At 51.7% G+C, this 22,548-nt stretch overlaps 1 protein-coding gene across 1 annotated transcript in view; it reads right to left on the bottom strand.

Moving 5' to 3' along the window:
* LOC144792123 (uncharacterized) overlaps window positions 1-17,745 on the bottom strand; it is a 219,945-nt gene extending 202,200 nt beyond the window's left edge. The window contains exon 1 of the mRNA XM_078666998.1: window positions 17,015-17,745. Within this exon, the coding sequence (XP_078523124.1) occupies window positions 17,015-17,161 (147 nt within the window). The 5' untranslated portion in view covers window positions 17,162-17,745. The remainder of the gene's footprint in view (window positions 1-17,014) is intronic.
* Window positions 17,746-22,548: the final 4,803 nt, after the last annotated feature.

Here is a 22,548-nt window from a genome sequence, read left to right as displayed (position 1 = left end):
CCCCGTGGTTGTATTACAGGGATACCTTCCTGCACAAAAAATATAATTGATGGTGTTTTCCTCTTTCTATGTGTGCTGCAGAAGGCAGCATGCATAGGAAGAGGAAAAAAGAGGAGAAGTAAAAGTATTTCTCCTCATTGTGCCTCCGAAGGCGTAGGATTCCGACGCATTCCAAGGTTTCCAAAATGTTGTAAATCTGGGAATGCTACAGAATCCATCGATGATGCGTGGGAACACCAACTGCAACATCCATGGCACACCCCTTTCACGCAGTGATGCGTGAAAAGGGGCCATTTTTACAAGACCACGAAAAGCCTTGCAGGGAGGCTTTGTATAGCCTAGTGTATAGAATAGGCACACTCCGCCGCCAGTGCATCAAACAAAGTGATGCACCGGCGGCGCAAGGCGTTCATAAATAAGCCCATTGGTTTTTTTGATCAGGATGCTCAAGAACTTGAAAGCGATAGGTGGGGTGTGTAGATCTACTTCCAGCGCTGGGACACTTCACTTGAGGTAGCCGTGCGCTTTATATACCGTATTATTATTATTATTATTATTACAAACTACCAATCCACGACAACCATATTTCTACAAGCTCACTCAGAACAAGTAGTACAATGATAAAACCCTTGCCCTAAGAACTCTCAACAAACTCACACTAAATAACAAACAACACAACACCACATTACCTCCCTCCATCCAATAATTATGTAACTATTTTCATCCTAGGTGCTGCATACTGGAATATGAAAAACTATGGAATCCCCATTTACTTTAAAAGATCACAACCTGCTCGAAATGCAGCTTTAATCCTTGAGCTCGGTGACTTTCTGTGTATAGAATTGTTTGTTTGTTCATTTATTTTTATGCATGTTGATCAGTTTGTGGCTTGTCTGTAACTATCTGTTTTCGATTGGTTTGCAGCTGCTCTTAGCATGCCTGTTCTGTAAATGTCTCTGTGTATGACTTTGTGTGTCATGGAAAGAGACTGCAGTTGCTTCATGACTCGTTTTGTACCGCTGTTCTGTGCATAGCTGAAAAGGGAATTTAAGTCAAACAACACACTGCATAACCCCCGCACGTGCCTATTCCGTGGGTATCCAACAGCGCCTCCCCGGACCCTCTTCCCCTGGATGCCCGTTACCCCTCTTACCAATAAAGTCAGCCAACAGTACCAGTTATTCGTGATGGTCGTTGTTGGCCGCAGTTTTATTAATATTCAAAGAACACATATTACAAGGAACACATACTGGTTATGCAACTTCTCATTTGCGAACTGTACCCATAAATCATACATGTCATATATAACTCATGACACCCTCTTGTGAGCACAGGTGTCAGTGTCTTTTGTGTATTCCTCAGTTCGTAAATGGCACTGGACCAAACCAGTTCCTTGTCAGTCCTTGGTGTTCCCGTGGTTGGTCGCGCACGCCTTCTGCGTGTCGTGGAGGAGAGCTTTTCTCTCTGGAGTTAGGTCCCCAGCTCGCTACCATTTGCGCCCTGCCGTCCGGCCGGGTCTGGGCCGCGAGTGCCGTCTCCTCCTGCTACTCCCCTCCTTGGTGCGGCCACGTCACCCTGCCGTGCAGCATCCAAAAGTGAGTGGCCCTCCTCCTACACACCGCCCGCCGGTGTGTTTCCTTAGCCAACCATTGTAGTATTTCCGCCACGCCGCAGGGAGGCTCACGTCTTTCTGCGGCTCCCCCCCAGCCCCCAGGTTCGTGGCATCCCCTTACTTCTTTTTTTTATTTTTATTTTTTATCTACAACCTGCCAGCGCCATTGCTCCCCACAGGTTGTCCCAGAATACTTTCATCCCTCTGTCAGAGAGGTGGACCCCATCTTGCCCATAAAGTTCCGGGCGTCCCGGGTGAATGAGGCCGTGCCTGATCGATTCCAGGCCATTGGTGGAGCAAAACTTGTGCATCGCGATGTTCAATTTTCTCCTTGCATTATCTACCGCTTAGTCGGAGTCAGTGCCTCTCCAGTGCCTCCTGCTGACCATTTCCGACCAGACTACCGTCGTGGGGCCCAGCCATGTCGTCGCCTTGATGAGATCCCTCTGGATGGCCTGCCCCACCGCCTTGCGCCCAAGCCGCGTTAGGTCGTTGCCGCCGAGGTGGATGATCAGGACGTCCGGAAGTCACGCCGAGTCTGCCAGGAGGCTGTCGAGAGTTAGCAGGAGCTGCTCCCATCTCATTCCTGGTCGCCCTATCCACCGGATGTATGTCGCTTTGGGTCTGTTCACTGCTTTGTGCCCCGACTACCGCCACCAGGACTCCATTCTGGACACGAATGAATGTCCCACCACCCAAACCAGCCGCGGGCGTCCCCCTGATGAGAGAAAGAATTCAGTTACGGTGGCTTGCTGCACACCAGGCTTTTGTCTGCAGTGTGAGGATGTGTAGGAGGGAGAGGAGGGTGGCCCCTCAGCACCATGCCGTGCGGCATCCCAAAGTGACTCCCCCCCCCATTTTTTTATATATTTTTTTATATTAGATGTGGGCGTACATACGACTTGTAGGCCCTGGATCGCCATCTGCCCACGGCCTGGATCCTGTCCTCCGGCATGCCATGCTGCGATGCCGTGGTTGCCGCGCCGATCCTGAAAGAGTGCGGGGCAAAAGACGCCGGGTGAAACCCGGCCTTCCGGAGACCCTGGCGCATCACGGCCGTGAATTGAAACCTACTAAGGTTCCTGCCATCCTGATGCTTGAAGAGGGGGCCCTCGTGTACTTGAATAGCCAGCACACCGCACAGAGCCCAGCTTCTGGAATACAATGGAGTCGTATCGTGACCCCTTTTCGAGCCCTATCCGTCTTGGACTGCCTCAATGTGATCTCTACTGCCCTTTCCAATGGTCTAATGTCCCTTGCCTGCAGGCATTGCTGCGCCGGGTCCGTCTTGTTGGGCACCACTATCTCACTGATGCGGAAAGCGCCAAAGAAAGCCGTGGTGAATGCAGCCCTGAATAGCAGTAATTCGAATTTGTCTACAATGATTCCTACTAACGCACCCAGGAGCTGGCCCAACTTCCCAAACTCAATGGGGCGCCTGCTGTCTGTCCTTGTCCCCTCAACTCTCCTCCAACCCTTCAAGGCTGTCTTCAGATATAGGGAGGCCGTGGGATCCTCCCCTGTGTGGAGCTTGGCGAAGTGGGCAATGGCGGACAGATGGGGATGTGCCCATGACCTCGTTTTCTTAGCGGTGAATGCCCATTGCACGAACCTCTCTACTGCTGTTCGCGTCCCCGCCTTGCCATCGAGTGACTTTATGCCCCCCACTCTCATTACTGTGTTTGCGCACCTCTTGTATCTCCTGGTAGCTTCTGGGGTGAGTGAGTGCCCTACCAGTCTGGATAGGTCTACCCCCCCCAGGTCCCAAAGGTATGTCGGGAAAGGGGTCATCTCCTTTTCTGCCCGAGGGACCAGCTCCCTGAATTTCTTCATCTGGGACCGTGATAGTGCATCCGCCGCCGTGTTCTCTGCCCCTGGCACGTGTCGAGCCTTCAGCTCCAGGTTCCCTTCCAGCTGCAATTTAATTAACTGACGCATTAGCCTCAGTGTGTCAGGCATCTCGCTGCGCCTCTGTTAATGGCCTGCACAACCCCCTTATTGTCTGACCATAAGGTTAGTTTCATGTTTTTTATCTCCTGTTTCCAGATTGTCAGAGCCACTATTATTGGGAAAAGCTCAAGGAATGTGATATTCTTGGTGACCCCCTGCGCATGTCACCTGCCTGGCCACTGGCTCGCACACCATCGTTTCCCTAGGATTGCCCCGAAGCCCAGGCTCCCAGCTGCGTCGGTGAAGAGGGCTATCTGTTTGGCCGTCACCCATCCATCTCTCCAAATCAACACCCCGTTGAAATCCTGAAGGAACTCGTCCCACATACGCAGGTCCTGTTTTACCCCTGTACTCAACCGGATGTGGTAGTGTCTGTGGGTGACGCCTGATGTCAGCTGTGTCAGGCGCCTGGAGAATACCCTGGCGGCGGGGATCACCCTGGCCGCAAAGTTCAGTTTCCCAATCACCCCTTGGATGTCGCGGAGGGTGGCTTTGCTCCGGCCCCGCAACTTGGCCACATCCTCCCTGAACTCCCTAACCTTGTCTGCGGGCAGCTTGGCTGTCCCCGCGATGGAGTCCAGTTCTATGCCTAAAAAAGTGAGTCTTGTGGTTGGGCCCGTCGTTTTATCCGCTGCCAGGGGGACCCCTAGGGACCTGGCCACCCCCTCAAAGGCTGCTAGCGTGCTGCCACACATGGGAGACCCTGCTGGCCCCGTGAACAGGAAGTCATCCAGGTAATGCAGTTTGCCGCCTTCCTGATGGCAGTCATGGAGGGCCCACTCCAAGAAAGTGGCGAACTGTTCAAAGTATGCGCATGATATAGCGCAGCCCATGGGCATGGCCTTATCAATGAACAGGTCTCCCTCCCACTGGAAGCCCAGTAAGTGAAAACTGGAGGGGTGGACGGGCAGCAGGCGGAACGCGGATTCGATGTCCGCCTTGGCCATGAGGGCTCCCTTCCCTGTTGCCTTTACTAACTCAATTGCGTCGTCTACTGACGCGTAACCTACCGAGCAGGCTTCAGGCGCAATACCGTCATTCACCGATGACCCTTCAGGAAATGATAGGTGATGTATTAACCTAAATTGACCCTGTTCCTTCTTTGGAACCACCTCCAGGGGAGAGACCACTATGTCCCTGTGGAGCTCTTTTGGGAGGGGGCCCTCAATCCTGCCCAACGCTTTTTCTTTTGCTATCTTGGTGCCCACCACCTCGGGGTGCTGTATTGCTGATTTCAGGTTTTTTACTCCCCCCAGTGGTACGGAACCCTCAAATGGAATGTGAAATCCCTCCCCAAATCCTTCCACCAGCACCCTGGCGTCTGCTCTGTTTGGGTATTTGTTCGCCAATCTGCGCAGCTGTTGTACGTTAATGGGGGATCTGGCCAGCTGGCAATCTCGAATGTCTGCCAGGTTCCCCCCTCTACTCGCCTTGCGGCTAATGCTTCTTGCTCTTTTCCTTCTTGACTCCCTTTGACTCGCGCTTACCCCCTTTGCAAGAAGCTGCCGGGTGCCTGCCCCCGCAGCTAGAGCATGCGTGTTGAAATTTACAAGAAGATCCCCATGAACAATCCCCTGCGTCATATCTCCAACATATGGCTTTGGCTCTGCTTGGTGAGTGGGAGCTCCCTTTGTTCTGTTTCTGATACGACCTGCCCCTTCCCTTCTGGTAAGAACTCCGAAAGGACTGGTCGCTTCTATTTGCCCAAGATTTAGCTGCGAGCATTTAATGAATAAACCCTGAGACATCCTCCTCGTTCCATTCCATTTCAGGGTGCCTCTGCATCTTCAGCCTAAAACCTTTGTCATACTCCAGCCACGCATCCCCAGGGAACTGCCTCTGCGCCAGGTCGATATTGGCCTCATGTAACCATAAATCTGCCGCGCAGCTGGAGAACTTCTCCACTATAATACAAGCCATAATTCTGAAAGCGTCCCGCCAGTTTTCAAAATTACACTCCTTTCTGGCGCCGCGCCTTTCCTTCGTGTCATCCTCTTTCCTGTCACACGTGGTGAGGTCCAGGCCCTCGAGTTGTATCTCGAGCAGGGAAAATATGTCTATAAATTCCTTGCGCCATAATCTTTCCTTAACCGCCAGGGGTATGAGGCATGCTAGGCAAATTACACTCCTTTCTGGCGCCGCGCCTTTCCTTCGTGTCATCCTCTTTCCTGTCACACGTGGTGAGGTCCAGGCCCTCGAGTTGTATCTCGAGCAGGGAAAATATGTCTATAAATTCCTTGCGCCATAATCTTTCCTTAACTGCCAGGGGTATGAGGCATGCTAGGCCGGTGGCCTTTGTTGTCAAGGACACCGGGCCGGGGGATGGCCTGCTGTAAGGATCAGTGACTAGCCCTTCCAGCGCTGGGCTGCCTGCCGTGGTCCCATACCCCCAACCGGACACTGGTGAAACTTGCTCGCCCTGCGCCGCTAGACCCATGTGACCCTGCACCCTCGCCTGGCGCGCCCAACCTGGGTCAACCATATGCCATGGCATGCCTGCCGCCTCCTCTGCGCGCTGCTCCCTGGGCCCTGCTGTCCCCTGCCCTGAGCCATTATGGCGCCAACGATTTTAAGCATTCTTTCACAATGCTACTGATATGCTCACCATTCGCTGCGCTGCCGGTCGCCTCATTCTGTTCCTCAGCGTCCCGTCGTGGCGTGGGGGCTCGCTGGCGCTCTTTCCTCGGTGGGTTCCTCTTGGCTACCTTCTTCTGTGGCGTGCATTTGCGCTTCTTAGGCGATGAAGGGCCGGCTTCCTCTTCCGCCAGGTTCTCCGGTCTGCTGGTTTTCCGCAGGTCCAAATGAGGCTGCAGCCAGTCGTTGCCGTGGATGGCCGATACTTCACGTATCCTCTTCAGCAGCTCTGCCACTTCCTCGGGCTGGCCATCTGCCATGGCTGAATGCCTCAGAACCTGCGTCAGGCCGTTGGTGGTGCACCGCGCAATGCGTGTGCTGTAGCAGGGCTCTGAGCGTAGTTCCGACGGTCGCGTCCCGCCTGATGCGTGAGATCTGGCGGGGCCGCACTCTGCCCACTTGCTTCGGGCCCATGTGGTCGCGGCTGAAAACTCTGAGTCCGTGCGGGCTCACTTTGCTCGCACTGCTTGAGCGGGGCGAAGTAGGTGCCCTGCCCCGATATGCGGGGATCAGGTAAGCTCTCCGCTCGTTATTTCTCGTCTGGGAGGGAGTTGCTGAGACGGGATACGCGCCGCGTCTTCTGGCGGCACCGGAGAGCGGGTGTAGCGCTCCGTTCCTCCCCGATGCCTGTTTCAGTTCTAGCCCGCCCTCCCTGACCGTAATGGGTGTCCTCTTAGTTTGTAGCGGCCCAGTGCGCGCTACTCCGCCGCTCCCGTTTTTCCCCCTGATGTTCCCTGGCTCTGGGACCTGCTCCGGTCTTCAATGTCGGGCCGAGTCCCTTGGCGCCAAAAAATAAATAAAAAAAATAAATAAATTGGTGAGGCCAGAGCGGGGCTTCGCGCTCACTCTCCGCTGTAACTAGTGTTTTCCAGCGGCCCCCACTGCGCGCTGAGAGGCTGCTTTGCCGACACAAGGAGGTGGGGAGAGGCTTCGGCGCACAGCCGGCTGTTGATTCCTCGCTTCTTCCGAGCTCCGATGCTTATCGACAGGGCTTCGTCTTCCTGCTGTGCTCCTCGCGGTCCCGTTGCAGTTGATGCGTTGTCGAGCCGCTCTCCCAGCTCCTCGCCGAAGTTGTGTCCTTGCTGGGAGAGGCGGCGACTTAAATCCACTAGACCTCTCCATCAGGGTCTCTGGAGGCCCCCACTGATTGGGGGGTTCGAAAGAGGCCGGAGTGACCATTGGCCGCCCCTTAGGGGTGTCCAGGTCAAGGGTCACTTCCGGCCAGAGCGGGCTGGGGTGCCCTCTACTTCCGCTGGTTTTCTGGGCGCCATAAGGTGCCCAAAACCAGTTTCCCCACCGATGGGCACCGCGTGGGTTATGGCGCCGGCCTCTGAGCCTCCCCCCCCCTGCGGGAGGGTGCGGCGGCCTCTGCGAGTCTAGGGCTTGCAGTTTTGCATCTAACATTAAACGTAAAGCCTCACAAATACAGGCATGAGGGGATGTGGCCAGCCACGAATAGAGATGGTCGCAGGAGCCTGAGGTCCGGCGCAGAGCCCTGCAGAGGCTTTCCTCCGGAGCCCCTGTGGCCCCGAACTGCGGCTACACAGAGCACCAGAGGCACCCAGTGACCCCCAAAGAGGTTCCTGCTTAGCGAGGAAATACCCTGTGGAGTAGCCGCAATGGTCCACCTTCTGGGCCCTGACTGAGGCAGTGGCAGCGCCCAAAATAGCAGTGGCTCCTGCGATGGAAGCGGGGCCACCGCTCTAGTGGAAAAAACTGCAGTCCGTGAGGGTCCCGGGGTCGCAGTCTGACACCTCCGAGGCTGCGGATTGCAGAAGCCAGGGAGGCCCGGTGCCCTGGACGATCAGAGGGAAGCAGCGGCAGCACGGGCAGGGCTGATCGAGAAAACAGAGACGAGCAGAAGGCCAGCTGAGGAGGCCCAGAGGGAGCAGCATGAGTCCCCCACCAAAGAGAGATGTAGGTTAAAAAAAAAGCTGGGAACTGTTGAGATATTGAGACAGCCATTCAGTGGAGGGGCTATCGGCGGTGGCATCACAGAGTGATATCGCCAGCAGATGGAGAAAAGGAGAAACTGCATGATGGCTAAGCAAGGAAATGCTCAGGATAGAGATCTATTGATCCTCCGAAGGAGGGGAGCCGGAGTGCTGATGCCTGCTGAGGGGGGCCTGCTGCTGTCCACCCAATACCTGGCCCACTCTGCCCCCTGGATCTGGTCTGTGGGTAACCATGTGCTTGTTTCCCCAGGGGCAGTGGTCTCCAGGGAGAGCGCAGTTAGGCATATCAGAGGGTAGTGCTAAGTAAGTGAGACCACACTTAATAGTGAAATCAGACATCAATTTATAAAAATAACATGCACTTTTATATGAATTTAGACACCAAGATCATCAGAATCAGGTAAGTATTTTTCGAGTTATGAATATTTGCAGCTTTTAAAAAGGGACACAGTGCGATTTCTGAAGTGGTAATGTTATTCCATGGAAGAAAGCTATGCACTTCATATAGGTACTTCACATCGACTTATGGGACCAATCTCCTGGACATAAGGTATGTATGGGGCAAGATCTAAGGCAGCACCAACAGGTCACCTCAGGCGGCAGTGGGGCAGCCGGTTGCAGAGGTGCGTTTCAGCATTGGGTGCTCAATGTTATCCTAAGGGGGAAAACATGTACTCCATTCGTGCACCTCAAAATCACTTACAGGACCAATCTCCTGGACTTAAGTTGAGTATGTGGCAAGGTCCAAGGTCACACCAACAGTTAACCTCTGGAAGCTCTAGGGCATCCGGGTGCAGAGATGTCTTATAATGTCAGGTATCCCATTCACTTTAATGGGGAATGGAATGGTTGCAAAAAGGATGCATGTTGGGACTGGGATACCAGTCAGGCTGAACCAACAAGGGGGCTCAGGTCTCATGGTGCTCGGGACATGGATACACCTTTAATCCTCTTCTACTCTGGCCAGGTCGGCCGTGTGCAGAGGTGTTCTGAGGCGTTGGGGTTTCGTCACTGGAGACACTCACAGTAGAGAGGGCCTGCAGAAAGAGGCAGCAAGCGGCATTGGTGAGTCCACAGTGAGCAAACCCAAGGTGAGCTTTGTCTCTGGAGGGTCCGAGGAACACGCTGGGATGATTGGCCCACTTCAACTCAGGCTAGGGGGCACTGGTGCAGTGGTGCTTTCCGGTGTCAGTTTGTGGTGATCTGAAGTCCTCACAGTTCTTTTGGAGTGCCTGAAGGATGCAGGGAAGCAGCTCTACTACTCCACAGGAGTACCTGGGTCTTTGTTGAAGGCAGTCCTCCCAGGCTTTTGTAGGCACAGCAGCTGCAGGATGAGATGACTTTAGTGCAATCTGGCGGGAACAGCACACAGCTGGCAGGGTTGGCACCAAGTCATTTGCTTCTCCACAATCCTTGCTTCTCGCAGCTCTTCAATGGCCTTCTTCTTCCTAGGTTGGCAGAAATCTGGTGCCAAGGGCTCCCCTAAATACTAGATTTAGGGGTGTTAGGGGAGTGTAGGGTAGTAGCCAATTTGCTTCTTATCCCTGGGGTCACTACCCCTCCTAAATGAGCAGTTCCTGTGGGAAGTGGGCATTACCCTGTCCCAGAGTTCCTAATTCTGCCATCACCAAGATGGCAGACATTTCAATTTCGTATCCACATCAGGTAGCCCACCTTAGGGGTGGAACTAGCCTGACTACTAATTTTCCCACCTGTCCTGGTGCCAAATAGGCCCTGGTGAGGGAGGGTTGGCATCCCCTCATCACTAAGGGAAGCCAGATTTGCATATCAACAACAGTGGGCTTTTTGAAGATCCTCGCCTTGGAATGTTAATGTTCCTGCCTTCCTAGAGGAGCTGTAAATCTCCTCCATACAGAGCAGGTGTTGTTCCTGACCTTCTGAGGGAGTGGACTCTCACCCTTGGGGGTCAGACCCTCATCTGTAGTAGCAGGCTGGACTGGACCAGTCAACCAGCACACTTGAGGGCTGGTAGGTTTCAGGGGGTACCTCTAAGGTACCTCCTGTATTAATACATCCATCACTGGAATAAGTGTGGGTTTACTAATACAAGGTGTTTAATACCAAACACCATAGTTTTCAGTGTAAACATTATGTAGCTGTGGAACTTGTTTTGACCAGTGACCAGTACATACCTTAAGATGGCTCACCCTGCTCACTTGTATTGTCTAGTGATAGAACTAGACATCACAGGGGCATATCTGCTCATGCAGATTTGTCCTTACCTAAAATATAATAAACTCTGCTTTAGGGTTCAAATGCCCGCTATGGGGGTGACTTACATATAATAGTTGCAGCGACTTCGACTTTGACATGACACACAGTTCTGTGATAAGTCATGTTTTCATTCATGGTTTGCACCATGTCACACAGCCTGCAATGGCAGTCTATGTGGAATTTGTGTGTGGGTCCCTTAGGGTGGCATAAGATATGCTGCAGCCCTATGGGACCCTCTTTAGAACTCATGTCCTAGGTACCTGGGGTACCATTTACTAGGGGCTTACAGGGGTGCTAAAGCCCTTAACCAATGGTAGCACAATTAGACAACACCTTGTTTTGGGGAAGGAGAACTGGCTCTGAGGTCTGGTTAGCAGGCCTCAGTGCATTTCAAGAGTCGAAAATCAGCATCTATTAGCTAAAAGGGGGGCAAAATGTAGGGGGATAGCTGTAACAAAAGCCCAGTTTCCTACGGGTGACAAATGGGGAAATGGAACGTATATGGCCAAATAGTGATGGCTTGATAATGGAACTGAGGTGCCTCACATTGCCGTTTATAGTTATAAATGACTTTGGTAATTGTTTGTGCCGAAAATTACAATAAAAAAGTTTTTAAATACAAATAGGGGCATGCATAGTGCTGTTGACTCAAAGGCCAGGACTGACTCAAGGTGTTACTTGTGCCATGCTGTTCTTTACATTTTCCGTTCTATCACTCTTCATGTGTAGTGTTTCTGCTCTGTGAATGTGTGTGTGCATCTAATCCGCGTCTGTGTCAAACATTCTGGGCATCTCCTTGTTTGTTGGTACCAGAGGTCGAAGTGGGAGGGCTCTATGGGGAACAACGGGCTCCTGCTTTTTCAGCTTTACAGAAATGTTTCCCATAGTATTTTTAAAAATACAACCATTCCTGGATGGTTAATGCCAACCATAAGGTAGCTCAGGCTGAAAGCTTCAGCAGGGACTCTTGTGCCGTGAAGCTGAGGGAGGGACAGTCAGCTACTGAAGAAACAGCAAGAGCCTGGCCTGGTTGTCTACCACCTGAAAGAAATGTAAATGTGTGCAGTTGGTTAAATGGGAAAATGTCAAAGCTGATTGGGAGCCAGGTAAGGCTTTAATTGATGGGGTCACTTGAGTCTTCATGGTGACAAAGAGTTATTTTATCGGAAAGGTAAGGGTGTTACCAGCTGAGTTCTGGAGCTCCTCCCTGTACTAAACACATAAAATTTTACCATTTGGTCTGATAGCTATGTGTTGCCCCTTTTCTGTATTGATTGTCCTGCTGTGCTACTATGTAACTGCACATGTTTGTGGCTGCTCTGTGATTCCCTTTAAGTAGCTGCTCTCTGACTGCCAGTGTTTTTGCTGGATTGTGGCTGCTTTCGTGACTGGCCAGTGCTATGCAATTCTGGTAATAATTGCATTTATAAAGTGCTACTACCCCTGATGAGGTGTCAATGTGCTTTAGGCCAGGCAGCACGCTGCTCCAGACCTAAGGTTAGTTGTTAGTCCAGTATGATTGGTGACTATTTGGATTAGTCTTGGGTGCCCTGGCTAACCACTCCATGCATTCACGTCAGTCCCCTGTGATTAAATTAATAGGAGTTATTTGTGATCATTAGGAGGGGTGTATGTGACACATTCAAGTGATTGGAGGGATTAATGGATGAACTAGAGGAGGTTAGGTATTGTTAGGTTACAGGGGGTGAGTTTCAGGGGAGGAGATCTTGTGAATGAGTTGTGGGCAGTTTGAAGAAATACAATAATAGAGATTGAGGCAAACATGCCTGAGTAGGTTGTGAGCAAGGAAAGGAGGCATAGAGGATGGAACGGAAGGAGAGGGCTATTTGAAAGAAAAAAAGGAGAGGTGACAACCAGACGTCTTAAGTAAAGGTCAGTTTTAGTTTTTCATGCCACGTTGCTGCTCTGCTCTGTGACTGCCTGCATACATAGCGATACAAAAGGGGATGATGGACGGAGTGCTTGAGCAAATCAAACACTCACCCCCAGTCAACTGATCTGGGTTTAATCCATCAACATTCTTTAGCCCACTCAGCCACCCCATTTCAGACATGGCTATATGCAAATCAGTCTGACCCTGTGCCTCATGGGAACAGTCCAGCCTGATCTGCCAAGCCATGTCTTCCATGGACCGGAAACAAGCATCCTGGGACCGGTTTCGGATTCATAATCCTCATCAGCCAGGCTATCTTGAATCCAGTGGCCAAGTGAGCAAGGGACTCACTTAATCCGAAACCGGTCCCAGGATGCTTGTTTCCGGTCCAGGGAAGACATGGCTTGGCAGTTCGGGCTGGACTGTTCCCATGAGGGACAGGGTCAGACTGATTTGCATATAGCCATGTCTGAACTGGGGTGGCTGAGTGGGCTAAAGAATGGTGATGGATTAAACCCAGATCAGTTGACTGGGGGTGAGTGTTTGATTTGCTCAGACGCTCCGTCCATCATCCCCTTTTGTATCGCTTTGTTCGCCCTAAGTGTGGCAGGGTATGCTCAGACGTGAGTCCCTTGCTCACTTGGCCACTGGATTCAAGATAGCCTGGCTGATGAGGATTATGAATCCGAAACCGGTCCCAGGATGCTTGTTTCCGGTCCAGGGAAGACATGGCTTGGCAGTTCGGGCTGGACTGTTCCCATGAGGGACAGGGTCAGACTGATTTGCATATAGCCATGTCTGAACTGGGGTGGCTGAGTGGGCTAAAGAATGGTGATGGATTAAACCCAGATCAGTTGACTGGGGGTGAGTGTTTGATTTGCTCAGACGCTCCGTCCATCATCCCATTTTGTATCGCTTTGTTCGCCCTAAGTGTGGCAGGGTATGCTCAGACGTGAGTCCCTTGCTCACTTGGCCACTGGATTCAAGATAGCCTGGCTGATGATGATTAGGAATCCGAAACCGGTCCCAGGATGCTTGATTCCGGTCTAGGGAAGACATGGCTTGGCAGTTCGGGCTGGACTGTTCCCATGAGGGACAGGGTCAGACTGATTTGCATATAGCCATGTCTGAACTGGGGTGGCTGAGTGGGCTAAAGAATGGTGATGGATTAAACCCAGATGAGTTGACTGGGGGTGAGTGTTTGATTTGCTCAGACGCTCCGTCCATCATCCCCTTTTGTATCGCTTTGTTCGCCCTAAGTGTGGCAGGGTATGCTCAGACGTGAGTCCCTTGCTCACTTGGCCACTGGATTCAAGATAGCCTGGCTGATGAGGATTATGAATCCGAAACCGGTCCCAGGATGCTTGTTTCGGTCCAGGGAAGACATGGCTTGGCAGTTCGGGCTGGACTGTTCCCATGAGGGACAGGGTCAGACTGATTTGCATATAGCCATGTCTGAACTGGGGTGGCTGAGTGGGCTAAAGAATGGTGATGGATTAAACCCAGATCAGTTGACTGGGGGTGAGTGTTTGATTTGCTCAGACGCTCCGTCCATCATCCCCTTTTGTATCGCTTTGTTCGCCCTAAGTGTGGCAGGGTATGCTCAGACGTGAGTCCCTTGCTCACTTGGCCACTGGATTCAAGATAGCCTGGCTGATGAGGATTATGAATCCAAAACCGGTCCCAGGATGCTTGTTTCTGGTCCAGGGAAGACATGGCTTGGCAGTTCGGGCTGGACTGTTCCCATGAGGGACAGGGTCAGACTGATTTGCATATGGCCATGTCTGTACTGGGGTGGCTGAGTGGGCTAAAGAATGGTGATGGATTAAACCCAGATCAGTTGACTGGGGGTGAGTGTTTGATTTGCTCAGACGCTCCGTCCATCATCCCCTTTTGTATCGCTTTGTTCGCCCTAAGTGTGGCAGGGTATGCTCAGACGTGAGTCCCTTGCTCACTTGGCCACTGGATTCAAGATAGCCTGGCTGATGAGGATTATGAATCCGAAACCGGTCCCAGGATGCTTGTTTCCGGTCCAGGGAAGACATGGCTTGGCAGTTCGGGCTGGACTGTTCCCATGAGGGACAGGGTCAGACTGATTTGCATATAGCCATGTCTGAACTGGGGTGGCTGAGTGGGCTAAAGAATGGTGATGGATTAAACCCAGATCAGTTGACTGGGGGTGAGTGTTTGATTTGCTCAGACGCTCCGTCCATCATCCCCTTTTGTACTGCCTGCATACATGCCAATCGACCAGATTCAGGCAGAAAACAACTGGGGGGGTTTTCATTGATCTTTTTCAAATACAAGTAAAAATACATCAACAGTTTCTTTACCAGTACCACTTATACAGGATTTTGATAAATCACCACTAATATTTCAATATTACATATGTTATCAACCTTACTGTACATCATAGTGCAATCATCGCCCAAAGTGCATCTTTTCTTATTACTCTACCAGGGTGGACAGCAGATATGTTGTGAGGGGGCCCCACATGTCTTTAGGCCTCTGTGGCCGTGGCCGTGGCAGTTCTTCTGCATACAATTCCATTTGGGTTCTGCACTGTACCAGGTCCGACATAGTTTGTTTACCCCACTGTACAGCCACCCTCTGTTTCGCTAATAAGAGGGAAATAACCACAAATTTACGATTAACCGTCTGTAGGTCTTCGGCCAATCCCCGCAGACATACCCCAGGGTCGTATCTCCACCTTCTCAACTACCATATCTGTGAGAGTCCCTGTGGCCTGGGTCAAGAATCAACCAATAGAGACGCAGTGCCAGGCCAAGTGCAAAAAATCTGTTCCGCTGCTCCACATCTCAAACAAGCCAAATCTATGGAGCTGAGCAGGAGTGTAAAACATTTGGTGTAGTTGCAGTTGGAGGTGAGCATATATAATTGTGCGCAACAAGATTTCCAATCCGCCAACTCCAGTACTTTATAAGAACTGCTTTCCAGTTTCCCCGGCCTAGTTCAATTCCTTTGCCCTATCTGTCTGTGCTGCGTTCTATAATTTGGTGATCAGGCCTCGGCGTGTCTCACTCATGAGCAGGGTCTGCAGTGCAAAAAGCATGGTTGGCTCCTCAGGGTACTGGGGGTAAAATTCTTGCAGGACCGCCCTTAAGTGATAATATGTAAACGTCAGCAATCGGGTGCGCTGTTGCATGTCTACAAATTCATCCAATGTCATTTACATAGGCATCCCCCATGGTCTTCAGTCCCGCTCCCTCAACTTGTAATTGTAATTGTATTTATATAGCGCTTACTACCCCTGACGAGTCATCGAAACGCTTTATGCCAGGAAGCACTCTCCTCCCGAATCCAAGGTTAATGGCTAGTTCAGTGTTATTGGTTATTGTTTGTTATTGGGATTAGTCTTGTGTGCTCAAAGCAAACCATTCTATGCAGTCATTTCAGTTTTTTATGGTGCCCCAAAGTAATAGTGGTAGGTTGCAATCATTAATAAGGGGAAGGGAAGGTGAGCTCAAGCACATGGTTGGTGGAATTAATACAGGAGTTATAGGAGATTACCTATTGTTTGGTTGCATAGGTACGACTTTCAGCAGAAGGAGGAGAGATTGTGACCTAGTAAATGAGTTGTGGCAAATTTGCTGAAATAGAGAAAATCAAAGGTGCATGTGTCAGAGTAGGTTCTGATCAGAGAGAGGAGGCATGCAGAGAATGGAAGGGAAGGAGAGTGACAATTGAAAAGAGAATAAAAAGGACCGGCGACAAGCAGAAATGTTTATCAAAGGACAGTTTTTTAATGCGGATTTAAGGAATGTAGTTAGTATTTTTGAGACAGCATGCAGTTGGAGGATGCAAGAATGTATAAAGAAACAACATAATTTACTTGTGAAGATGGTGCTGTATTGGACATTTTTAATGGATACCAGAATCAGGTAAACCATCTTTCTGTTGCAAGAATGTAGAAAGAAGAAACATTATTTACTTGTGAAGATTGTGCTATACTGGTAAAATGTTAATAGGTGCTAGAAATCAGGTAAACCATCTCTCCGTTGCTAGACTACTGCTAGACCACCGATCCTGCCAGGTCAGTTAATCAGTTAGTGGGTTGAAAGTCACAATCAATGGCTGGACGAATATGTCAAGTAATTACATGGGAAATAATGTACACACTACAAATGGACTCCTGCGTTCAACCACTGGCTTGGCTCAGAGTATTAATTATACAGTGGAGTGGTATATATTTAAATGCTTCTTGTTTGCATTGGCACCATGTGGAAGATGAGGACAGCTTCCCAGACAGTGGAAGTGGATCACCTGCATTCCAGTGGCTGGAGATCAGGGGATGCAAACACTGGTTAACCCCTCCCTAGTAACCGAAATTGCCAGATCGTCGACTACTAATCTTTTAAGCCAAAATGGCGCTATCTTGGTTGTCTCACGCTTGAAATTGTTGCCACTGCTTCAATAAAAGTCAATGAGGGAAATATATTCTCCTGATTATGTTTTTTTTTAAAATCTCCTACTTACCTCTTTAAAATGTTGGCATGCGTGTGCCTATGTTGCTAGGTCAGTGTTCCTGGCTCTCTGCGCGCTGTAGCGCTATGACTGTGCAGCTCCTCTGTGGGTGCCTTGTGGGGTACTATGACTGGTTGGTTGTTCGATAGGCGGCCTCTCAGTGAGCGTGCATGAAGGCGATCTCTCTTTTTCCGGTGCAGGTCCCAGATAGATGCTTTAACAGCCCCCGCCCCGCCCCCACAAACGTACCTTATACACCTTGCCGAAGGCCCCGTCTCCCAGCTCTGCGACCAGCGCCCACTGCTCCTCGGGGTTCACTCCGCGCTTGACGTGCTCGTAATGCTTCACCTTCCGCCTCTCGCCCCCCAGACCCAAAATTCTCAGTAGAAAAGCCATGGCAGGGTCCGAGGTTGGGGTGGGTGCCAGTCTGCGCCTCTGACTCGTGCCTCGGCGCCTCACCCAGAGATCACACGGGCCCGAGGCTGCCAAGCAGAGAGTCTGAACCCATGAGGAGCCGGCGCCCGAGCTGACCTCCGAGGAGACACCAGGAAAGAGGCCGGAATATCTCCTGCTATTTCATCCCACGTTCAGGCAGTTCAGTGGGTTGAGTTTCCGTTGCAGAAATCTATGCATAACCTTTAGGGCACAGGCTCGACTTTTAACTGCCCAGCCCCGCCTTCGGTGTACCCAGCCAGGTCAAAATCGTTTCAAGTTCCTCGAAGCATGCTTAGCTGTGGAGAATGGCTGGATACTGGGGTCTCCTGAGCGTGTCAACCCCGGAGAAACCATTCGACGTTCTCGGTTACGGGCCTGCGGCCTGTGTGCGTCTAGGAGGAGCTCGATGGAGGCAACATGTCTACGGCGGCGGCGTTTGCAATCTAGGACCGAGCAGAGGCACATGATAGAGTCACCGAGGTGCGCTCAGGCGCCATGAGAGAGGGGCGGGTGGCAGGGCCTCGACGCGCAGGCCTCGGCGGTCTGTAGATGTAGACATCCCCCGCTTCCTGTGGTGGTCTGTCGCTTTCTCTCTCTCTCGAACAACAGTCACGTCAGGAAACAGGTAGTCAGAGACGAAGCAGAGAGTCTGGCATCCACCGCCTTCCATACACCACCAGGCACATACATGTAAATATGTTACTATCACTGCCGGCCCCAGATTTAACACACAGTAAAGCCAAGCGAGGTTCGGCACCTCAGTAACGCAGTTTGCTGCTGGCTACTTGGCGGCTGGTTAATTTCTAGAGCAGTGGGGCTATCAATCAAATGAAAGGCCATAACACATTAGTAAGGACACATACAAACAGACACTCAAACACACGCTCACATAAACACACACACTGGTGCACGCTTGCGGACAGGCACATACACAACATAAACATATTCTCACTTATACACACAACGTGGCAACTTACCTGGGGTAGTGTTCAGTGCAGTTTCCTGTGCACATCAATTCCCGACTTTCAGAACGCACAAAAACGGCACAAGAAACGAGGCTCACATCCTTATGCCCAATCAGAAACTCAGATAGGAAGGAATGCTGTCCTTTTTCATTAGGTTTCGCCTGGCGTCCGCTGCGCAGCAGCGTTCGCGCAGGCGAAATCTTTTGAGAAGCAGTATGGGGCTTTGTCCTGCCTCTCTGTTCCATTGGCTAGCTCCATAAATGGAGGCTAGCCATTGGAACAGAGATGCGTCAGTCATTGCCCGAGCAGATTCGTGGGCGTTCCGGCGATTTTTTCGCTCTCCGCCCCTTTGTGAACGTCATTGCGGCGGTGGGCGGTGTTTTAAAAAAAAAAAAGTAAAGGTTTTTTTGGGTCATTCCTCCAGGCCGACCGCCGCCGTAAGAAGTCCAGGTGAGTGCTCCCCTCCCCTCCCGCTGTCCGTGTGCCCGTTCCCGCCCCCCTTGCCGCTGTCCGTGTGCCCGTTCCCGCCCCCCTCCTGCTGTCCGTGTCTCCGGCCCCACTTGTAAATGCTTGTTTTATGCTGCAAGCAGACTTGTCCTCGGCCTACCCTGGCTTTCATTGGGTCACGTGTTCTTGATGAGAAGGTGACATCCTCATAGACTTTTCAACCCTCGAGACCCTCCCTCTCCATCTGGATGCGAAAGTGAGACCTGCCGTGCAATGGATAAAAAAGAAAAGTACAAAGCATATTTCGCAAAAGTCACAGTCTAAATTTTTTTCATCAATGCTTGCTTAATTTTCTTCTTACACTGGCAGCACTAAGTTAAAGGTTGAACTTGTTGAAGTAGGTGTTTAATTGACATCACTACCTGCAGGTTTGGGGTTTGTTTGTGTTTTTGTGCGCACCTTTCACTTGATCTGCTGTACATTCAAAGATGGCCGCTTGATTCACGTGGTCAGCTTTCTCTTTCTACCGTTTGACCAGTGGCACTGTTATGCCCCCCTTTTGTACCGCTTTTGGCCGCCATAAGTGTGGCAGGGTATGCTCAGACGTGAGTCCCTTGCTCACTTTGCCACTGGATTCAAGCAAGCCGGGCTGAAGACGGCTGTAATGCCAGAAACCGGTTCTCGGAAGCTTGTTTCCGGTCCAGGGAAGGCATGGCTTGGCAGTTCGGGCTTGACTGTTTCCATGAGGCACAGGGTCAGACTGATTTGCATATAGCCATGTCTGAACTGGGGTGGCAGAGTGGGCTAAAGAACAGTGATGGATTAAACCCAGATCTTTTGACTGGGTGTGAGTGTTTGATTAGTTCAGATGCTCCGTCCATTACCACCCCCTTTTGTATCGGTCACGTGACCAGCATCCAATGGGGTGGCGGAGCGGAGAATTTCGAACCGAGCTTGGGGTACTGGAGCTCTGCGGGCGAGAGAGGCCGGTTAAGAGCCTGCGTCTGTGGGAGAGGAGGGTTGGACAGGCCGATGAGTAGAGTGGAGGGGGAGCGCAGTGATGCATGGGAGGAGTGTAGGGGCTTTAAATCCATCTGCGGCTGAGCCCTGTGAGCCTTTCTCGCAGGACAGGGCCCTGCCCGCCGGTACTGGGCTCTGCACCCACCGCCCGCGGCCCTCCGGGTTGAGTAGCAGCTGCCCTGGGCCGGTAATATGACCCCCCCTCACTCCCACCCAGAGCGGCAGTGAGGCTAGCAGGCCTGCCCCTCCTCTTCCTGAGAGTGCTGAGAACAGAGTTGCAGAATCATGCTTATTACACCTGCTTTGTAAATGTGGACTCCACCTGGTGGCTTACAGACCTCAGACCCACCCAACCCGCAAGCAAGAAACCTCATCTCATCATAGACAACACTCTGGACATGTACACCCAAGTGGCTTTCAGGCAGCACCAGGAAAATGGGCACCCAAGCCCTCCTCACCAGCAGACCAGACTATGAGGCAGTCTGTCCTCAGGAATAACCAACCATTTCATAAGACTACAGACCATAAAGACCTCAGCTGCCAGACCAGTCCTTAATCTCCAATGCCAAGCCCATAACACACTCCAATTTAAGCAGCTCTACTGACTCCTAATAGACTTTGTGTGCTTCACACTTTAAGCTCCTCACCCACGCCTACAAAGTGCTCCAAAACATAGGCCTTACCTAGCGGTAGAAGTGGGCGGGGACGGAAGAGCACGGCGTGCCCCTACTTCTAAAAATAATTTCAGCCCGTTCCCCTACTTCTTTCTTTGAAAAAAGCATCCCGGGACGGAGAGAATAGTCCTACTAAAAACGATAACTTTTTTTTCAGCTTCCAGGGGCTGCTCGCACTTCTCTGTTCAACTCCAGAGGCTGCAGCAGCCCCTCCCTGAGCTGGCACAGACTGAAGGCCGGCCCATTGTCATTCCGATTGAGGCTGATTATCCCCTTTGGAATGACAATGCGCCTGCCCACTGCCTGCCTTTAGCATATCAAGTGAGATCTGCATGAGGTGTGATAAAGAGAACGGGGTTTTCCTTTAAACTGCCAGACCCCTTTAACTGGAGGACAACGTGATCTTAAGCCCTCCTCTGCGATCCTGCGGCCTTTAACCCCTTCCACGCTCATGACGAGCTGGGCTCGTCATGAGGTAGCCTCCTCGCACGCTCATGACGAGCCCAGCTCGTCACGTAACATGCGATTTTAAAAAACTCAGCGTACGGGCGGAATTCCGCCCGCACGCATGCGGTTAAGGTGTGAGGCTCTGCTCAGGGGAGAAGCCAGAAAATCAAAATGCCCCGAACTTTGAACTACACTTATAATGGCAAGCAGCACGTGATGAGAGTGTGCTTTGCACTCCCTAAAAGAGCGGCCTTCCCTGCTCCATCCAACCAAGGGAGTAGTCAGAAAATTAGAATGCCCCCCATTTTGCAGTAAACCTCTGATGTACACCAAGCAAAATAAGTAAATGTGCCCATCCTCCACTCGAAGAAGTGACGGGGACAGGAGAAGTGACGGAGGCAGGAGAAGTGACGGGGACAGGAGAAGTGACAGAGACAGGAAAAGTGAAGGGACAGGAGAAGGAGAAGTGACGGGACAGGAGAAGTGACAGGAGAAGTGACGGGACAGGAGAAGTGACGGGACAGGAAAAGTGACGGGGGCAGGAGAAGTGACGGGGGCAGGAGAAGTGACGGGGGCAGGAGAAGTGAAGGGACAGGAGAAGTGAAGGGACAGGAGAAGGAGAAGTGACGGGACAGGAGAAGTGACGGGACAGGAGAAGTGAAGGGACAGTAAAAGTGAAGGGACAGGAGGCGGAGAAGTGACGGGACGGGAGGCGGAGAAGTGACGGGACAGGAGAAGTGACGGGGACAGGAGAAGTGAAGGGACAGGAGAAGTGAAGGGACAGGAGAAGTGACGGGGACAGGAGAAGTGAAGGGACAGGAGAAGTGAAGGGACAGGAGAAGTGAAGGGACAGGAGAAGTGAAGGGACAGGAGAAGTGACGGGACAGGAGAAGGAGAAGTGACGGGACAGGAGAAGGAGAAGTGACGGGACAGGAGAAGGAGAAGTGAAGGGACCAGGAGAAGGAGAAGTGACAGGACAGGAGAAGTGACGGGACAGGAGAAGGAGAAGTGACGGGACAGGAGAAGGAGAAGTGAAGGGACCAGGAGAAGGAGAAGTGACAGGACAGGAGAAGTGACGGGACAGGAGAAGTGATGGGACAGGAGAAGTGACGGGACAGGAAAAGTGACGGGACAGGAGAAGGAGAAGTGATGGGACAGGAGAAGTTGATGGGACAAGAGAAGTGACGGGACAGGAGAAGTGACGGGACAGGAGAAGGAGAAGTGATGGGACAGGAGAAGGAGAAGTGATGGGGCAGGAGAAGTGACGGGCAGGAGAAGTGATGGGACAGGAGAAGTGATGGGACAGGAGAAGTGACGGGACAGGAAAAGTGACGGGACAGGAGAAGGAGAAGTGATGGGACAGGAGAAGTGACGGGACAAGAGAAGTGACGGGACAGGAGAAGTGACGGGACAGGAGAAGGAGAAGTGATGGGGCAGGAGAAGTGACGGGCAGGAGAAGTGACGGGACAGGAGAAGTGAAGGGACAGGAGAAGTGAAGGGACAGGAGAAGTGAAGGGACAGGAGAAGGAGAAGTGACGGGGACAGGAGAAGTGACGGGGACAGGAGAAGTGACTGGACAGGAGAAGTGACGGGACAGGAGAAGTGACGGGGGCAGGAGAAGTGACGGGGGCAGGAGCGGTGACGGGGGCAGGAGAAGGGAGGGGGCAGGACTGTTCCCATTGGGTGCAGAATCTAGACTGATTTGCATATGGCTGGGTCCAAACTGGAATGGCATGGTGAGCAAAGAAACAATTGATTTAGGCCCAGATCTCTGTACTGGTGTGAATGTATGATA

The sequence above is a fragment of the Lissotriton helveticus genome, chromosome 11 (assembly GCF_964261635.1).
Source record: "Lissotriton helveticus chromosome 11, aLisHel1.1, whole genome shotgun sequence".
Classification (NCBI taxonomy): Eukaryota; Metazoa; Chordata; class Amphibia; order Caudata; family Salamandridae; genus Lissotriton; species Lissotriton helveticus.
Note: the sequence above shows the minus strand (reverse complement) of the source record. Positions and strands in the feature narration are given on the sequence as shown.